The sequence below is a fragment of the Dendronephthya gigantea genome, unplaced genomic scaffold (assembly GCF_004324835.1).
Source record: "Dendronephthya gigantea isolate DGI-Jeju-01 unplaced genomic scaffold, DenGig_1.0 000079F, whole genome shotgun sequence".
NCBI classification, from domain to species: Eukaryota; Metazoa; Cnidaria; class Anthozoa; order Malacalcyonacea; family Nephtheidae; genus Dendronephthya; species Dendronephthya gigantea.
Genome location: NW_021163089.1, coordinates 989727 through 1007265, shown reverse-complemented (window position 1 = coordinate 1007265; position 17539 = coordinate 989727). Strand labels below are relative to the sequence as shown.

The 17539-nt window shown below is 37.5% G+C and overlaps 3 protein-coding genes and 2 long non-coding RNA genes across 8 annotated transcripts; 1 reads left to right on the top strand and 4 right to left on the bottom strand.

Annotated features, from left to right (window-relative positions):
* Positions 1–243: 243 nt before the first annotated feature.
* On the bottom strand, positions 244–4772 carry LOC114532427 (uncharacterized protein C15orf41 homolog). 4 transcript variants are annotated; one of them, XM_028553929.1, is made up of 12 exons: positions 4267–4772; positions 4104–4149; positions 3972–4036; positions 3819–3879; positions 3641–3719; positions 3462–3541; positions 3285–3334; positions 3060–3127; positions 2911–2976; positions 2717–2822; positions 2336–2531; positions 500–581 (listed from the first exon to the last, which is right to left on the bottom strand). In XM_028553929.1, exons 1-11 carry the CDS (start codon positions 4356–4358, stop codon positions 2381–2383), a joined length of 864 nt encoding a protein of 287 aa, XP_028409730.1. In that variant the 5' UTR covers positions 4359–4772; the 3' UTR covers positions 500–581; positions 2336–2380. The 4 variants fall into 4 exon arrangements, with proteins under 4 accessions (XP_028409729.1, XP_028409730.1, XP_028409732.1 ...); XM_028553931.1 differs by having other exon boundaries at positions 2717–2816; XM_028553930.1 differs by lacking the exon at positions 500–581 and adding an exon at positions 1478–1541.
* On the top strand, positions 1926–3979 carry LOC114532429. The gene is made up of 3 exons (XR_003687952.1): positions 1926–1980; positions 2122–2281; positions 3803–3979. It is a non-coding gene; the product is annotated as an uncharacterized LOC114532429 (long non-coding RNA).
* A 76-nt stretch (positions 4773–4848) lies between the features above and the next one.
* LOC114532426 lies at positions 4849–9241 on the bottom strand. Its single transcript, XM_028553927.1, has 17 exons — positions 9189–9241; positions 8960–9056; positions 8550–8704; positions 8225–8370; positions 8003–8043; positions 7764–7858; positions 7279–7577; positions 7117–7180; positions 6950–7014; positions 6704–6768; positions 6548–6613; positions 6215–6311; positions 6103–6145; positions 5904–5983; positions 5736–5813; positions 5528–5605; positions 4849–5330 (listed from the first exon to the last, which is right to left on the bottom strand). The coding sequence occupies exons 2-17, from the start codon at positions 9016–9018 to the stop codon at positions 5181–5183; spliced, it is 1581 nt and encodes a 526-aa protein (XP_028409728.1). The 5' UTR covers positions 9019–9056; positions 9189–9241; the 3' UTR covers positions 4849–5180.
* Positions 9242–10896: 1655 nt separating this feature from the next.
* LOC114532428 lies at positions 10897–11708 on the bottom strand. Its single transcript, XR_003687951.1, has 3 exons — positions 11519–11708; positions 11361–11414; positions 10897–10935 (listed from the first exon to the last, which is right to left on the bottom strand). It is a non-coding gene; the product is annotated as an uncharacterized LOC114532428 (long non-coding RNA).
* Positions 11709–14234: 2526 nt separating this feature from the next.
* On the bottom strand, positions 14235–17189 carry LOC114532471 (cystatin-A-like). Its single transcript, XM_028553983.1, has 3 exons — positions 17043–17189; positions 15246–15356; positions 14235–14805 (listed from the first exon to the last, which is right to left on the bottom strand). The coding sequence occupies exons 1-3, from the start codon at positions 17109–17111 to the stop codon at positions 14629–14631; spliced, it is 357 nt and encodes a 118-aa protein (XP_028409784.1). The 5' UTR covers positions 17112–17189; the 3' UTR covers positions 14235–14628.
* Positions 17190–17539: the final 350 nt, after the last annotated feature.

The following is a 17539-nucleotide window of genomic DNA, read 5'->3' as shown; positions in this document are numbered from 1 at the left end:
TGGTAAACGTGGTTTTTAGATACGAGTATGTACGAGCTATATGATGTCATAATGACGTCATTAGGTATGTTATGGCCACATCAACAAACGTTAGGGGTTACTGATAAGCCAACACGTGTCACAGCTAACGGTTCGAGAAGGTTTGTCCAACGTCATGCATAGATCGAAAAATTCTCCGAAAACCGAAAACTAGTTCAATCTTCACTCTAATTAAACAGACCGCAGATAAGGTAATCTGGGTAAATATATTTTGACTTTGTCCTTTCAATCTGTCCTTTCAATATGAAAATATATTCAAATCTATTACAAAAGTTGGTCAATATCAACGTATTAAACGTGTAGTTTATGTCTAAACATAAGTCATAACATAACGTCTTTTCAGATGTAACAGAATATTTCTGGTCAAATTCTGTGGATTTTTCAAGTTAAGCATTTAAAGTTTGAGCGTTGAAACGCGTCAAACCACGATTGTCTTTGTTCTGGAGGACATAATTGATAAAAGCGAGGGCCAGTAGTCACGAGGTAGCCAACAATATCATATTCTGAGGCTGCTTGACTCGAAAACTCCCAATCGGAAGGAGCTATAGGAAAAATAGAAAAATAAATTTCCATACTTAGTTCACGATGGGGTATCAACTTTCAGTCTCGAATCTCGAATGGTCGCAATTTTATCTTGCAACTTGCAATGCAAATCTACTTTTAAGAGGCATGCACCTTGGGTGGCATGCAACGTCAGACTCTATATACCTGCGCCAAGATACAAACAAACATGACAGCCATAATCCTTGTCCTCAGTCTCCATGTCCGTCAAACCGTATGCCGCGGCAAAATTCTCAATTGCCCGAAGTATTTCATGTAAGTCGTAGACGGTTGCATCCTTCTTGCCGACAAACCCAATTTTAGGGTGGCTTCGATGATAGACTATTCCACTCAGGCAGTTGCCAGGTTGGGCCTGGGTCCAAGGCGTTGGCGTAGCCTGCGCACAGGCATTGTCTAGCGTTACAGGAGTAATAGGACTCTGCATTATCTGTATTATAGCAGAAACATCCTCCTTAAAACGACTTTTGTACGGATACCCCCGAACATTTTGTGCGTACGAGTGCGGATCTTTATTCCAGCACCATTGCCTGGTAACATACGCCACGCTAGGCCAGTTAGGAATCGCCTTTTTCCGTCTCTCAAAGGTCTCCAGATATCTGTCAGCATCGACACACAAGTGACAATGAAACGACCTCGCCGGCCGTGATTTCCAGGAACCGCGATGAACGGACAAAACACCACTGGGAATACGAAAGCTTGAGAGCACAGACTTCGCTGCTTCGATCAAAACACACGTCTGTTCAGCAGTCATAGCGCTGAACTCCGGGTTTATTGATTCAATATCTTTCGGGATTATCACAAACTGAGGTCTTGGTGTGTAAAAATCGAAGGAGACGCGAAATATATCGTTTCTGTTGCGGTGTTGTAGTAAATCAAAATTCTCCATGGTCAGAATACGGCAAGCTGTTGTATTGAGTTGTTACCTTGTGTCGATACACTCACTAAATCAATATTGACTTATGTAATGACCTTTGAGGCTTTTTCTTGGAACTGACATTAAACTTTTCGTTTCGATTTTGAAATCACGATCAGTCACGCGAGACGGGATTACCCAAATATAGGAAACATTGAACTGTCTAGGATTAGGGATTGAATATAATTCGTCCATTGCACTCTGATTTCTTTATGACTTAAATCCGAACTAAAACGAACCGCATAAAACGTACTTCATTTTCCCAGGCGCTAAGTTCACGCGCTATATTGAGTCTATGACGTTGCGTCGTGGGGCGCTCGTGTGGGAGACTAGGCTCTACTCTTTAGCGCGCTTTGCGTCATCCTCGTCCCCAGGGCTTAGCTCCGTTGCTTTGCGTTCGTGTGCGTCATTTTGTGCGTCAAGTGCGCCGCAGGTAGAGAACAAAGCCCTTGGATGCGAGACTGGCGGTAATAATTCGACTATAATTTCATGTTAAGTTAAATACGAACTATTTTTTGGAGATTAGGATAGGATTAAATTAAGGGTTAAGCTTACCCAACCATAAACCTAATCTAACCTAATTTCAAGAATTGAATATGTCTATTTAGGATTTAATCCACAATCCAGTCAATCCACGAATTTGAACCTTAATCTAATCCTATATCGTTGGTTAAGGATTAGGATCAGGTTTAAGTTTAAGAAGTCAAGATTATATTTTTGGATTCTGGACATGAAATTAGCACCCAAATATTCACTTCAATTTTATTGGTGAGTTACAATTATTATGATAAAAATAAATGGGATAATATTGTTTCAACAAACCTATGCAGTATGTATATACTCCACAAGTACACAGAACCATGTTGTTCAGGTCTTTTTGCAGTCATCCTTCCAAACAAGGCTGGTCAATGTTACCAAGTTGCAAGGAAAACTATTGCAAAGTATAATTCCTTTATCCCGATTACAATCAAGTTCATCAATAAATCCAAACCAATAAATAACCATACCAGGACCAAACCTGAAGTTGAAAAAGCAAATGTAAAAACATCAGTTTCAGAATTGTGACGAATTTCGGCAAAATAAGCAAAAGAAAATTTTGAGCAAGATCTAGAATCTGAAAGAGTCTCCAAGGGTAAAATTTATTGAGAGAAGATTATGCGACCACATGGAATCTTTTGCAAAAAAATATTTTGTTTTTCAAACCTATTCCAGTAGCTCCAAAACTGATCTTTGAGGTATGTCTTGTGACTGGACTCATCACCAAAGGATGCTTTGGATTCAATCCAATTCACCACATGACCATCTACAGCTTATGAAACAATAAAATCACATCAAATACGGACTTCTAAAATGTTTCTTATCAGGTGCATGAGCCATAAGGAGTATATTCAACATACCAATAGGAACTTGTAATTTAAAATCAGGAGTTTTATCATATCCCTGACATCTCATGTCTTTTTCTCCTGGGAAATATAATAAAAATTGTCCAGTGTATCAATAGATCAGGTTTCTAAGACTTTTCAAATTCGTCCAGTAAGTTTCTTACCAAGGAATGGTATTTTCCATTCTGCTAATTTTTCTTCTAATAAATTTTCATACTTGATACCAATAGAACTGGAGGACTGATAAGGAATATTACACTACGTAAAGTTTCCTGTTTTAATGCAAGCATATTTGACCTACTTGTATGTATATATGCATTGTGTATGTGGTTATTTTTTGTGGCTTGAGCAATGAGCCAATTTTATCTGATAATGATGTAAAAGGATACTGCTTGATATTGTCAACCAAAGGGCCACAATTTTCATCCTTTAAAACACACTATAAGAACAAAAGTAATTTTAGTTGCATTTGTTTGTGATGTTCTCAATATATTTGAAATTATCAGTAGTATATAATTCATCCATTGAGGTCAATATAATTAGGTCCATATTGTCTATGATCTTACCTGCTGTATTTCATGGGAAAGTTCTTCACAAGGTATCAGAGATGGGTCTTTGATCATGTGACTAATAACATCTTTTGGGACTGTAGTTCAGTTGTCAGGCAAAGAATTGGAGAAAAATAACATAACTATTAGCATGCATGACAGTGAATTCACCCGAGATGGCATAAAATCATGCTTACCATGGCTCTCTTTACAATATTTACGATATAAATATTCCTCTAAGATAATTCGAGCCAGTATGCAGGGTGAAAGATCGATCTATAAAAATAAAGAATATATGTTAAACCTTACATATCAATAATACATGGTTATACACCTTAGTGTCATAAAATCTTTTACAGGTCTCTCTCTACTAACCTCTTGGGCCATTGAAAGAAGAATGGAATCATTTTTATTGTTGTGTATCAACTCCAAATATCTAAAAGGAAGATCTTGTTACCTTCTCAAAGATAGTTCAGATACTGATGGAAACATATGGACATAGTATACTTTCATAACTAAACAATTTACCTTTTATAGTATGATTCAACTACATCTGGTTGGTGGTGTTTGTGATGATTTTTCTTTATCTTTTTCTATGAGAGTACAACCGAAATTAATATATTACTACAAAGATGCATACAGGTCATATCAAAAAATTACCTGAAATTCTTGGGAATAAATACTGATCAAAGCATCATTTGTGACTCTACATAAAAGATTGGGAAAAAAATCAAATTTTTACAACAAAAATCGAAATATTATTCTGTATAAACAATGAAGACATGTAACATCACATGTATGGCATGAAACACAGGTTACGTACCCTGAGAATTTGGCTGAAATTGTTTTAAAACATTCTCTAGTCCAGCAAGAATGAATTATGGAGACAATCTCCCTGTAAACCTCAAGCTTCATTTAAAACAAACATCGTCAAAACTGAATAAAAACATTTATTTCGAGAACGTAAACAAAACGTGGTAAACAATAAACATTTATTTTTGAAACCTCCGCGCAGTAAGCCCGCGTCTATCAGGGAAGGAGTAAGCCTGCGAATAGGCGTGACATTTGGATGACCACCAGCGATGACCACCAGTGATGACCACCAACGATGACCAGCAGTGATGACCACAAATGATAACCACCAGTGATGACCACAGGTGATGACCACCAACGATGACCAGCAGTGATGACCACCAGTGATGAAGCACTAGTGAACTCATTTGCTCCAAGCACCATGCAGTCTTGGTATTAAACGTACCTGGTATTAAATCGTTTTAAAAACTGTCAACTAATATGCTAGTATATGTAGTGAGTAAAACTGACGTACAAATCACACGTAAGACTGGAATTTGCAAGTTACCATGCCAGCGATAAGGCCACTCAAAATAGTTATTTATCCATTTTCTTATTCCTTTTAGGAATCCACGAATTTCATATATTATTATTATTATTATTAATATTTTAATGCTAGTGTTACGTATACATCGAACATATCGCTAATTAATAAATGTGAATTAGAACCCAAACCCAATTCCAAAAGCGATCCTACTAAAGACAGTGCCTAAGATCCAGCAAGATGACGACCCTCTTTCATTTGCTGGAACTCAATTTTGAACCCCCCCCCAAAGATTCAACTTCAAGTATGTTCGTAAAATCACCAAGTCAAAAGTACGCTGTTTCACTGGGATCAAATTCATCAGAACAATTGAAATCTCACTGACACGCAGAAATAGAAACTTAAAAACGATCTGATTCGTGAATAGATTGGCTTCGGTTCAAAGTTTGATTTGGATTTTCAAGGAGTCTCCTTAAATAAGCAAGACACAATGGCTGCTTTCTTCCAGTTATGTTGACCAGCATGGCTGGATAGTTTCCACCAGGGTTAACCTATTAAAAATAGTGAACTACAGGATTTACCACACATCACAGTAAACCTGGAATATCACCTCAAAATATAGACGTTTTATCGAAAGTATGTTTTGTCAAAATTTCAGTATGCAGGGATCCTGAAGTTCTTTTAATAAAAAACATGCGAATGGATTTTGATTTATGGTCTTGACCATGATGAGACACAACGTTCATACCTGAGCTAAATACGTAACCATAGATTGCAACTGACCATTGTGAAGTAAGGGCTCAACGACCCATCCAGACGCGATGATCTACATTTGTTTGTAAAAACACAAAATATTTAGATAGTCGGCTAGGATTTCTCTATTGTCCACGTCTGAATAGGGACTATCCTTACTGGACATGAAATAATGAAATAGGGTGTTAAAAATCTCAGCATACCTTCCCTCGTTTTACATCCTTCTTTGACGGAGAGTTCGGATAATCCACAGATACAAATGACAGCAAATATTTATCTTTCTAAAATGTAAGAGACAACAACATCTTTAGGACACGCATGGCAAGAATCGTGTCGCTATATTCTTATCATATTGCATGTAAATTCATCACCTCTTGACGTTCAGTTCTTAGAACGATGAAATCTCTTGCTTCCTTTTTGAAACACTTTTCCGTTTCGAAATGTAAATATTCTATGAACATATCATAAGTTGTACACTAGATTGTCAGTTTGCTTTTGTCTTTGTTTTTGTTTGGGTTGTAAATAGTAAATAATGATAGACACTAATAGAGAACGGATGTGATTCATTACCAATTCTTTGTGTGTCATTTAATCGTTCCAGTGTTCGCGTTTCCTTATGAAAAAAAAACTAAATTAGGGTGTATAAGATCATTTCTATATAGTCAGTGTTGAGATATCTTACCTTCAACATGCTATTATATTTATAAGTACTTTCCGGGTCTTTTAAAATCTCCCAAATTTTTGGTGGAGGAGAAGCTATAATTCCTTTGCCAATAAAACTAAATGTATAGAGAGATCAGCGTGTGTTATCGATTTATCATAATATACATATAGATAAACTTATATATTTATGATTCTATCAAGGTTATAATCGAATAAATAATTGGATCGATTGATTGATTGATTGATTAAGTGAGTGATTGATTGATTTCACCCAGGCCACCAGCAGGTCGCGGGGTATTGATATACTGCATGGAGGACTGAGAAGTAGTGTCTCGTATGGTTTATCTTGTACCTATGCATTTTCTCATTTCGATGAGTTTTTCTAAATATCATTACTTTTTTCTCCGTTTCTTGATATCTGAAAAGAATAAACGTGACTGATGAGGACTGTACAGCAAGATAAATGAACGAAGTTATTTGCCTCGGCCGAGGACAGAAGAAGACTCACTCCCATTGCTCGTGTACAGAAGGACCTGGGACTTTTGTAATTTCAACATCAGATACTTCAAAAGCCTAAAATTGTAAACGCAAACATTGTTAGCATTGGTTTGAGGCAGTTGCTGCAGGAAGGAGTCTCGACATATTTTGTAAACATAGCATCAACACATTTAGAAAGGTCGTTTAGGAACACCGTTTATCGACAACCAGGGTTGTTGGTGTTGAACGAATCCATGTTCTATCATCTATCATTTACCTCTTGAATAAGACCTGCGCTCGCATGATTTCCAATTGTTTTGAAATCCAAGCCGTTGAATTCAACTGTAGAAAAACATGATTTAATAACGTTGGGTACAGTCACAGAGCTAACTTAATATTTTCAACAAAGAGAAGATCTGATTGTTTCGAAATTTAAAATCTTACATGGCACAGCATGGATTGATGGTGAAGAGCTGGAATGAGTTGGCGATAGATTCTTATTTGGCTGCTAAATGAAAGAATGTCGCAAGGACTTAAGAAGAAGCTTTACTTCAACGTATTTAAGTTAAGAATATTCCGATGGGATAAATAGTTCCCAGGCTCTACCTGATCATCGGGTGAACCCGGTGAATCCTCGTTGAGTGCTTGTAATTCAGGTGCAAATTGTGACGGCACGATCGGAGTATCACCAGTCGCCTTTGGTGGAGGACGAGACGCGGCCACAACCTCTCTCGCTCGCTCCAGTTTCAGAGCAAAGTCCAGTGCGGCTATTTGAAACTTGGATGGAGGTCTATCAGGATTCGCGCGTTCTTCATTGTACATTTCTTCCACAACTTTCTTGACAATTCCAATAGACGCAGGTTGATTTGCAGTGATTTTGTTAACAATACGAGACGGAACGCTACCTTTGATTCGAGGCAAACGAAAAACCACAACAGCTTTAGCAGGCAAGGCGTGCATAATGAAAGTCATCTTACTAATACAAAGTTCTTTAATGATCAAGTCGCGCAGTTAAGCGATGTATTCATGTTGTTGTATTTGTCGTAAGTATGTCAAGGTGGTTAATGTGATGGAACTATGTTTCTGCCTACCTTGTAAATCAACATGCGTTATGTAAGTCGACAGAATTCGCGGAGGATTGTCGCTGAGAACTTTCATCACATAACCACCAGTTAGAATCTTGCCTCTAAACACATGAATATATATTAAAAAGTAGTATTAATGTAGGCTGGTGATAATTATGAACTGATTATTCGACTTCTGCTTCAGCAACTGCAGGTGAACCATCACAGACACGTACGACTGGCCGGAGAAAACAAAGAATGCTTACCTAACATATTTCTTGCATGGAGGGCACGAAGGATGCTTTGCCTAAAAGAACAATCGTGCGTGACTTCCACTTCACGAAGCAAGGTTTGATTCATGCAATATGCAACAGTCGAGGAAACCTCAGACGAAAATACATACGATGAAGGTCTATTGTCAAATGATAGAAGCTGATATTCTTGTATCAAGACTTGTGGTGTTTTCACAAATGACAAATATGACTTACGTGTTTTGCGAAGAACACAACGGTGTTATCCTCTAAAACACGTATAGCGCTAACGGAACAGAAGTCTCTGCCACTGACCGGCCATATGCCTTTGTACTCCATGTAAACAACTTTAGTAAGGTCTCCAAGAGTTTCAACAACCTGACCTATATATATTAGGAGGAAAATGTTTGCGTTCAACAATCACAAGTAGCGATCTAATTGAGCCAGCTATCGCGGAATATCTTGAGCTGGTTTTCAACTTGATAAAAAAAGAATCAACTGAAGTGCCCTGCGTCATGAGTTAATGCGACTTCTGGTTGATGAAAAAGAGTCATTTTCTTACCAGTGTCGAACATATCATCATAGTCAGACGTTCTGGTCATATCATCAAGATACGACAACAGATAATTCAATGGTACATTGATCTCAATCGTGCCTTTTGAGCAATCCCAAATACTGAAGTCGGCACTCGCAGGCCTTTTGAGGATATCAACACCTCTGAAAAGTTCGTGGTAAAGTTTGTGGTGAGAATATAAACTCTTGCAGATTCGGAAAAAGTTAGATATCGAATCAAATTGCTTCAGCAACTGCCTAAGATACGAAAGGAAACTTTTTTCGTCACAATATGAAGACCTTAGATATGTTAATCCTCCCTAGGAAAAATGGGAATATCCCCGAGACCGCAAGGATCTTTTTTAGGCAGTTCCTGAAGTAATTTCATCAAATGATGTTCTAAGGTATATATAGACTAACTTTACGTTTCCAACATGGTTCCAACCAATTTCGTTTTCCGTGGCCTCGTAACACTCCATTCAATCTCTTCAATCCACTGTCAATAATCACTTTGTATCTAACGATTATATTACAACATTGTAAATAAAATGCTTTCTCGTTGTTTTCAAACGTATTTAAAAAGTATGGATGAAAACAGAAGCACTAATCTATAGCCCAACTTTTAGAAAAGAGGATTAACGCCACTCACTTTTGGATATCTTTCTCAGGGTTGTAATAGACCCCGGTAACATCAACGAATTCCTTCGTGAAAAGAAATGAGGTTTTGAAGAAGTTTCAGTTACGGTTGCTTGTAGAATGAGATTTGTAGAATTTTACAGGAGAGCACAATTTCGTGGACAAATTCATTTGCTTGTGTTTTATTATGGCAATTGGCAAAACTTCTTGTTCAATAACTGATAAATAATAAATGTAACATGCTGAAATTTGAACAAGATGACCTCTTCGAGTACGCAAACCTCGGACAATCATTGCACTTTTCATAAACAATAAAATTGTTTTACCTCGGCTGGTCCTCGCTCGCCATCATTCTGACTGTCAGCTACAAACATGACAAAGACAACATACAGTGATTTGCCGGAAATGAATGAAAAAAATAGAGAAATTATTGCCAAAAACGCTGGGTAGACGGCAATATGATTTGTGACATTGTGTCCGATTGAAATTGACTTCAACTACAAAGAAGTAAACGCGATATGCAAATTGTCATTTCGAAAAAGCGGTCGACATCACGAGGGAAAGTGGCAAACCACACTTCACTATCTTGATAACGCGTCGCGGAAAACGTTGTTTTCTTTTCATTGCTTGTTCAGACAAAAACTATAGCTGAAGAAATAACTTACGTTCATCTAAGCCTGCATCTAGTATTTCATAATCTTCGCTGTCATCATTTGGAACAAGGTTTTTTTCACCAGCCACAGTCGAACTAAATTGTTTTTCTTCGTTTATATCAGGGAGGACAGCTTCTGAACGTTTTGAAATAACGAGATCTTGAAGTCCAGCCAGACAGGCTGTCAAAACACCAGGATTAAAAAACCAGGACTGTACTGGACATTCACTTGCAACAATTAGCTGACACTTGTCCTCTTTTTCTAAATAACGACATAAAAAATCTCAAAAAATCTCAAAAAATACTAATTTGTTTGACTGCACGTTCAATAACAAAATAACTATGTTATGCATTTAAAAAACCTCAAATGTGTTATTTTCTATTAGAATTACTGACTTCACTATAATACACTTCTTTCCAAGTGAAAAGATGAATAGAATAAAACCTTTTATCGGAAAAACCATAAACAGGGTGAATATTGGATCAGTAGAATGAGGATCCACAACAGATGAATGGAGCCAGAATTGACTATCTTCTTTGAAACACCATGTTCTAGGCAGACAACACCACTTTATACCACTTTATTGCTCTTTATTTAACCAATTAACTAAACCTCTTCTCAAAGGTTTAAAACAAAGAGTATAACATAAGCTAATCACCTTGAATAAAGCTTCGGGTCTTTTTTAAAGAGGTTGGATAGACTAAGAAAAATTCTGTGCAGCAATGAGGAACCATATGAAGTTTCAGTGACAGAGATAACATCACCTGAGTGTTCATCAGATGAACTGCCCTTTCCGTTAGAAACACTGATCCTTGACACAGTTTTAATACAAGGATTCCATTCCAGAATCAGTGAAGAGTCAGTCAAAACATCCTTCACTGCCTTCGAAAATGAATATATTTATATAAATGAATAATACCTTAACAGACAAACAAAAACAGACTGCAAAGAAATAACTTTTTATTTCGCAGTACATACACTTACTTTTAAGGGCTTTGAAAGAATGGCCGATGTAGCAAATATAGACTGACGACCAGATTTTGCCCAAACCCTGACACCATTTTCCACACCATTTAATTTCCAATTATTTTTGTCTAATGGTAACGCCTAGAATAAAGAATACACTGCATGCATTTGTGTACTTGTAAAGTAATACAAATATTACTTGCAAGAAAGAAATTGCTAATTTATATATCTGCTTTAACTTCAAAGGTATTATTTTGTACACACTTGAACAAACTTGAAAAGGCTCTCCCATTGTACATAACAAATAACAAAACATATTAATCTCACCAAATTATTTATTTATTACAATCAGAATAGACAAGAGAGTGCAAAGTTTTGTCATGAACAAACATGTTTTATAATCCAGGTAATTCTGCGTAAATTTCTCACAAACAAAAACTTATCGAACAGAAAACTTACAATTACATGAAATGTAACAATTATAAATAACAATCAACTTTGGAATACAAATCACTGCAACTAATTATTAATTAATTAATTATGGAAAAGTCATTTAATTTGCATACCCTTCGGATGAAATTATAACGCGCTGAGGGCGAGTTTCCGACGCGTGAACTTCTCTATACAAAAAATACAAATATACAGAAATGACAAAGAAGATATCAAGAGCAATACTTGATTAGCACTTTAGTCCTTGTCACGTGTATTCAATAATTAAACATACCTTTGGACGATGTACGATGTATTATATAAAAAATCCTGTGGCTGAAGTAATAAAAATATATAATAAATACGTCAACACTGCCATTTGCTAAGACATTTGTTGTTCTTTGGCTAGTTTTATATTCAAAAATTCGTCAATCTTTTCAAATCATCGTGAATGCAATCTGACTGACATGACAGAACCAATTCCATGACCGTAACCGACACGTTCCGAGATATGGCATTTCGGAAAGCGCCGGATAATTCCGACGAGCTATATATGTACTGTAGTGACGTTGTGTCCCACAACCTCCAAGAATATTGGGTCTTGCGTAAAGTAAGGCAGACTGTGAATCACAAACCATGGCTTCTGAGGCACTATCGAGGTTTCCAAACCGGGGGGGGGACTCGCTTTAGGGCATCATCGGGACTGACTATTAGGCGCAGCCACTACCAGATAGATTGTCAAAACATCAACACATGAATTGCAATGGAAGATAATGAAAGAAAGGAAAGATGATTGGCAGGTTGGGATAGAATAGGCAGAAACGTCAGACCAACAGTATTCCCTGTATTTTCTCCTATGCGTCTTTTAGCCGAACGACATGTTTCATCGTTTTTTAATTACAACGTTTCAGATCTGCAAATCCTTTAAGGCATCTTAACAATCATGTGGGTATTTAACATTTTTAATAATCGCAGAGCAATTACAATTGTTTGTGGTACAAATCCGCGCGAATGAAACTGATCAAATAATCATGCATTGTAGACACACATTAGAGAAATACCCTGAATACAAATCTCACTGCCAAAAATGACGAATTGGCCATGAATGGTTGGATGAAGATTCCCACAATTACTTGGTGAGAAAACCACGGCCACCTGAAACAACAGAACCTACAATTTATAGTTTTTTTTCTGGAATTTATTGTCTTTCGTCTTCAAATTTAATTCAATGTGAAATATTAAGAAACGAATAAAACAAATATGACAAAACATGGGACGCCGAAGTAATCATTTGTATATAAAATATTTGTTTTTAAACTTCATACATACGGGTCGGCAAAAGATTGAAATATGAAGATATGTTGAAGATACGGTTAGAAAAAAAGCTATATACAATATCAATTTTATCTGCAGGGATATTGTATTGTCAGTTTTGGCACATATTTCCAAGTAAATTATGTTGTAGCGCAGATACCCAAATAGACGTACTGTCACCAGCGATCATTTCAAGCTGCCTCCCCAGAACTCCCCTTTTTATGACGTCACAAGTCTCACAGACTTAGCTATTTTCCTTCTTGTATTTTTCTGAAAAGCTAAACTGAAAAGTGTTCGCGTGACATCAAGCACGTGAAAGCTAAGCCGATTTTTGTACATTCTCGCTGTCAAGTGGCCATTATCCAGGCATGTGTCACATTGGGAGGATTAAATGAATTTATATAAAACTTTTATAATCCATTGTAAACGGCGAGAGAAATCTAATAACTTTACATTATAATGATTACAGAGCGAGATTATATGCATTACTGCATTAATTGCTCAAAATCATAGCAGACTGTCTTGGAAGACGGTCAAACTGTGAGACGCACACCCAGCATATCCGATTACATCTGCATGTCTATTTTGCAAACAACGAAGACACTTAATGGGTAGATAGTTGAGCGTTGCGTCAACATTTGGGAATTGGAAAATATTTATCAAGTATTTGGCACATTCTTTGCTTAAATTAAAACCGTGGGATAAAGTCGATGGGAATTTGATGTTGCCGTAGTGTTATGGATAGCTTACACCTTCCAAAAATCGTTCATTCGCGTGGACAGTCAGATAGGTGTTTAAGTGGCGTTAGTAGGAATGTCACGGCAGGCGAGAGTCACGCAGGCAGGGTGCAAAAGAGCAATAGAGAAGCGAGAAACGTTGAGAAAACGACTGGAAAGAAACGGAGTAATACCAGTAGGCGAGAGCCCAAAGTGCCTTCGAGAAAAGCATCGAATTCGGGAAAGAACTTACAAGGTAGAAGTCAAAATTCGCGTAAGCGTTTTGAGACTATCGGATTACCAAAAATCACTACAAACAAGGAATTGATAGACGGTACGTGTACGTCTAAGGTTCGCGAGAACAGCGGTGCGAAGAAACCCAGACGGACGAACGTCGAGAAGGGAGGAACGATATCTTACGTTTACTCCAAGTCGCTTCGGGACGAAAATAGCATGGCATTTTTGCGAAATAGTATTGATTTTGAAAAAGATTTTAACATGAACTATAAGGTGGACAAGAAGTCTGGTGTTGATAAAAAACCATATGGTTTACCAGCTTTAAAGCTCAACGAGGAACTTATTATTAACGAGGAGCAACATTTTAGCAAAGATCGGGGATATAGCGACGGTTCTTTTACAGAGACCGAGAGTTTACTGAATGCCTGGGAAGCGATGGACGACGAATCTTCAAATGGAACAACATACGATTCTGCAGATTGTTCCACTGGGAATGAAGAAGATGCTTCGTGATAACCTGAAGTATTTTGCTATGTCAGGGCTCTGAAGTCTGAAATGTCGATGAAACTAAAGGCAGTCGCCCGAGTCTAGCTAGCGGTGTCTCGGCAAGAAAACGTTCGACGTATCTGGTATGCAAAACATCTGATGTTTTTTTAGTGGATAAATTGAATTCCCTTCCGTCCGGTCAGACCTTAACCAACCTTTAGACAATAGTAGGAAGAAGAGACGGAAATATCCTGAAAATATCGAACAATAAACTGTATTTAAACTAAAAATATAATCTTTTACGTTTCGGCAATACCTTGTTATATCTCGGGATAACTAATTAGACCTCAAAGCTCAATCCTCGCGATGTACAAATGAACTAGGCATCACTCATCATGTTGTTTCTTGACTTTTATTCTTGCAGTTTCGTGCTACCGTTGTTATGATTAAGTTGCAAAGATATAGTCAAACAGACGAACTTCATACATTTCCGTGACTGATATATACCAAGTCCATTCTAAGTTATTCTAACCAACTACCATTGATGGCTTCCTACAGCTTGTGAAGGCATAAGATTAATTATATACAACCAATTTATAAACCACGAACGAAGACTGAGTTAAAATTTCAATTCCGTGAATTAAACTTGTGTTTATTGTCCAGCGATCACTTCGCCTTCTGCCCCAGTCTGGCTGACGGCTTCAAATGCTTCCAGTGGATCCGAATCCTTTTTCTCATCCAAAATTTCCTCCAGTTCCACTTCACCATGTCGTGATGGTATGATACGAAACACTCTCAAATGCATGTAGCTGTCCTCTCCGACCAGCACCTTTGGGGTGTATATGCTAAAGTTTACTTATTCATGACCTCTCCGAGGTCGAAAATAGGTGGATAGTTTTAAAAAGCAATTGACAGTGGTTTGTGCACGAGGTCAGGGAATTAAAGCTAGCTAAACAGTGATGAACCCTGATGGTAATTGTCAACCATCAGTGACCTTGAAGTGGTGTGTCCGTGCTGAGCAAAAATATTCTTCACCGCTCTTAAACTTTGTTTTTTGTGTAACACAAAAGCGGGCAAACTTGGCCTGTTTTGTGTGACCTCGGTGTGTTTTGTGTGACCTTTTATCACTCGAAAATTAAGAGTCGTTTTCAAATAGCAGAATATTTCTTTTTTCTTCGTTTTTCCTAGCGTTTACCATCTCAAAGCAGAAACAACTCCTAGTCTGGCAATGATTTAAACAACACTGATCTAGTTATCATGGTTTCCTACCTTGATGAAAACGATAATCCTTCCGTGCACGTAGTCAACAAGAGTGCGATAGGATGTTGCTTTGAACTCAGAATATGTTTTTGTTGTTTTTTCTTCTACCCTTTCTTTCACCTGCAAAAGACCGCACACCGATATTCATATTTCATTCACGACGGATTTATCAGCCAAAGGTGTATTTAAATGAGTTAGAACTAGACTATTTCAGGTAGTCGAATATGACTTCTTGACTAAATGGAGGCTGGACATAACCAACCTCGTAGCAAAGGTCTTATCTCAGAGTTTTAATATCCTCGAGCATCATGCAATGTTCACGTGTCATTGTCAAGTCTTTTTGCCCTGTGTCCGTGTGTCGTGGTATGGTGTTACAGTGATTTCCATACAATGGTTTACAACATTCACGAAATTGATTAATCCCGCTAAAGTAAGCAATAAACATTCGCCCCAAGATACGTCGATGCATGGCTGGAAATCTTTTGTCAAAATAGATTGGATAAGCTATCTCGCAGACATGTCATTATTAAATCCCGCCTTATAGCGGTGACGCACAATGCATGATCATAGAGGGGGGAGCTAGCAAGATAAGACATGTTCCGACAAGCCAAGGGTTTGTTATGATAATTTTAGGCTTGCATGGCGGTGTAACGGAAAATTTAAGAGAATTCTGACGTGTTTACGGGAGCCATGCCTACTATTTACTGTAATATCATCAGGTCAATACATTTGCTTCAATGAAGAAGTTTGTGAACTTGCATGAAAAAACATGCCCACGAATATGATCGAAACTATACTGGATATCAGTTTTTTTCAGAAAGCCTTGTTTAATTTTTGATCAGACTGAGTTTGTTTAGGTTGATTAGTTTCAATTCACAGTGGCTGAAGTCTTGATGGAGTAAGAACGAGAAGTTATATATACAAATCATTTGAAAGTTTCAGCGAAAATAGGTGTTTCAGTTTTTGCTTTTCGACATTGATGGGAAAAAAGTTTTCAAGAGAAAAGGAGCTTTACTTGTTTGATGGCAAAAATCCTCCGAGACTATAGAAAAAGGCCTAGACGTTTCCTAGCCGACCTAGCGATATTGTGATTTGTGTCATGTGCACTGACTGGGACCGTAATCACGCATAGCAGATTGACTGTCTCAGATCATCCTGACTGGGATATTACACTGATAGCCAGCCCATACTTGTCTTTAGGATATATAATTGCACATTCTTTTCCTGCTGTTCATCCTTCTCAGAGAGACACGAGATAAATGGAATAATCACAAACTTACTGTGTCACAAACAAAGTCAAACACTCATGAACACTCATGTGTACTTCAAACTGCCACAGAAAACTCTTATCAACCTTTTAAACTTGCCTTATACCTCATTCTGGAATATTCCTCACCGCTTCTGTTGTTATCGAGCGAACAAATCGGTTGATACACAGGACTTTTGCACGTTTTATTTCATCAATATGACAGCATTCCATGACAAGTATATTGGCAAAAGCAATTTTCCGTATTTTCTTATACTTATAGTAAGAAATGATTGAACATAAATATTTCAAACAGTGTTCAGGGCGTGAGCTGCTTGTATAGAGTTCAGACTTTGTAGTCCATAGACCCATTCTGGTTGCTAGTGTCTTGAGATAATCTGTTTGGAGTCTCAAGTCTATATTGCTGATCTATATCATAGATCATACAGAAAAACATAACACTCTACATTATAGATATTCCAGCGATAGACAACCATAATGGATATTTGGAAAGTCGATTGACAATATCTAGAGCACTTTGATAAAAAGCTTATACTTACTTTGTTGCACATATCTTGTACCTCATCATCAGCGATCTTTACGAGGCTTGGTTTTGGGTTACGAACCATTTCTTCGTCGTTAAACCAAACTTCTTGGACTGTGAATTTGTTCCTCTACCAGCTGACCTGACACTTCACACCAACTAAGCATCTATACGTATGGTAATTACCACTTAGGGGCTCTTCACGAAATTACAGTCATTATTCCAACACAGTAAGGGGGCTCTATAATTATGCTACGTTATTACGTTATTAGCATAGTGTAAATGTATTAACTACGAGGTGCAATATGCCTGGGTCTATTACGAAGCAAGAGAAATCCATGGAGATCCATGACAATGATATATCCAATGGCAAACAATTCAATTTTTTATAATTTTATGACTCGTTGCCCCCGTACGGAAATGTCATTTCTAACCCACTTCAACTTCGAGTCAATAGTCAGTTCGATCGCGAAAGCCGATATCTAAATAAACCTTTTGCGAGCATCCTAGCAA

Bases quoted from the DNA above. Each gene is read 5' to 3' on its own strand.
- LOC114532427 (XM_028553928.1), bottom strand. From the start codon at position 1,486: ATGGAGAATTTTGATTTACTACAACACCGCAACAGAAACGATATATTT. The intron at 582-747 runs GTATATAGAGTC...TTTTTCCTATAG, and splicing joins TTGTTTGTATCTTGGCGCAG to CTCCTTCCGATTGGGAGTTT.
- LOC114532426 (XM_028553927.1), bottom strand. From the start codon at position 9,018: ATGGAGTGTTACGAGGCCACGGAAAACGAAATTGGTTGGAACCATGTT. The intron at 7,015-7,116 runs GTAAGATTTTAA...GTTTTTCTACAG, and splicing joins ATCAATCCATGCTGTGCCAT to TTGAATTCAACGGCTTGGAT. The intron at 6,769-6,949 runs GTAAATGATAGA...TTACAATTTTAG, and splicing joins GCGCAGGTCTTATTCAAGAG to GCTTTTGAAGTATCTGATGT.
- LOC114532471 (XM_028553983.1), bottom strand. From the start codon at position 17,111: ATGGTTCGTAACCCAAAACCAAGCCTCGTAAAGATCGCTGATGATGAG. The intron at 15,357-17,042 runs GTAAGTATAAGC...GGTCTTTTGCAG, and splicing joins TACAAGATATGTGCAACAAA to GTGAAAGAAAGGGTAGAAGA. The intron at 14,806-15,245 runs GTAGGAAACCAT...TACACCCCAAAG, and splicing joins GGATTATCGTTTTCATCAAG to GTGCTGGTCGGAGAGGACAG.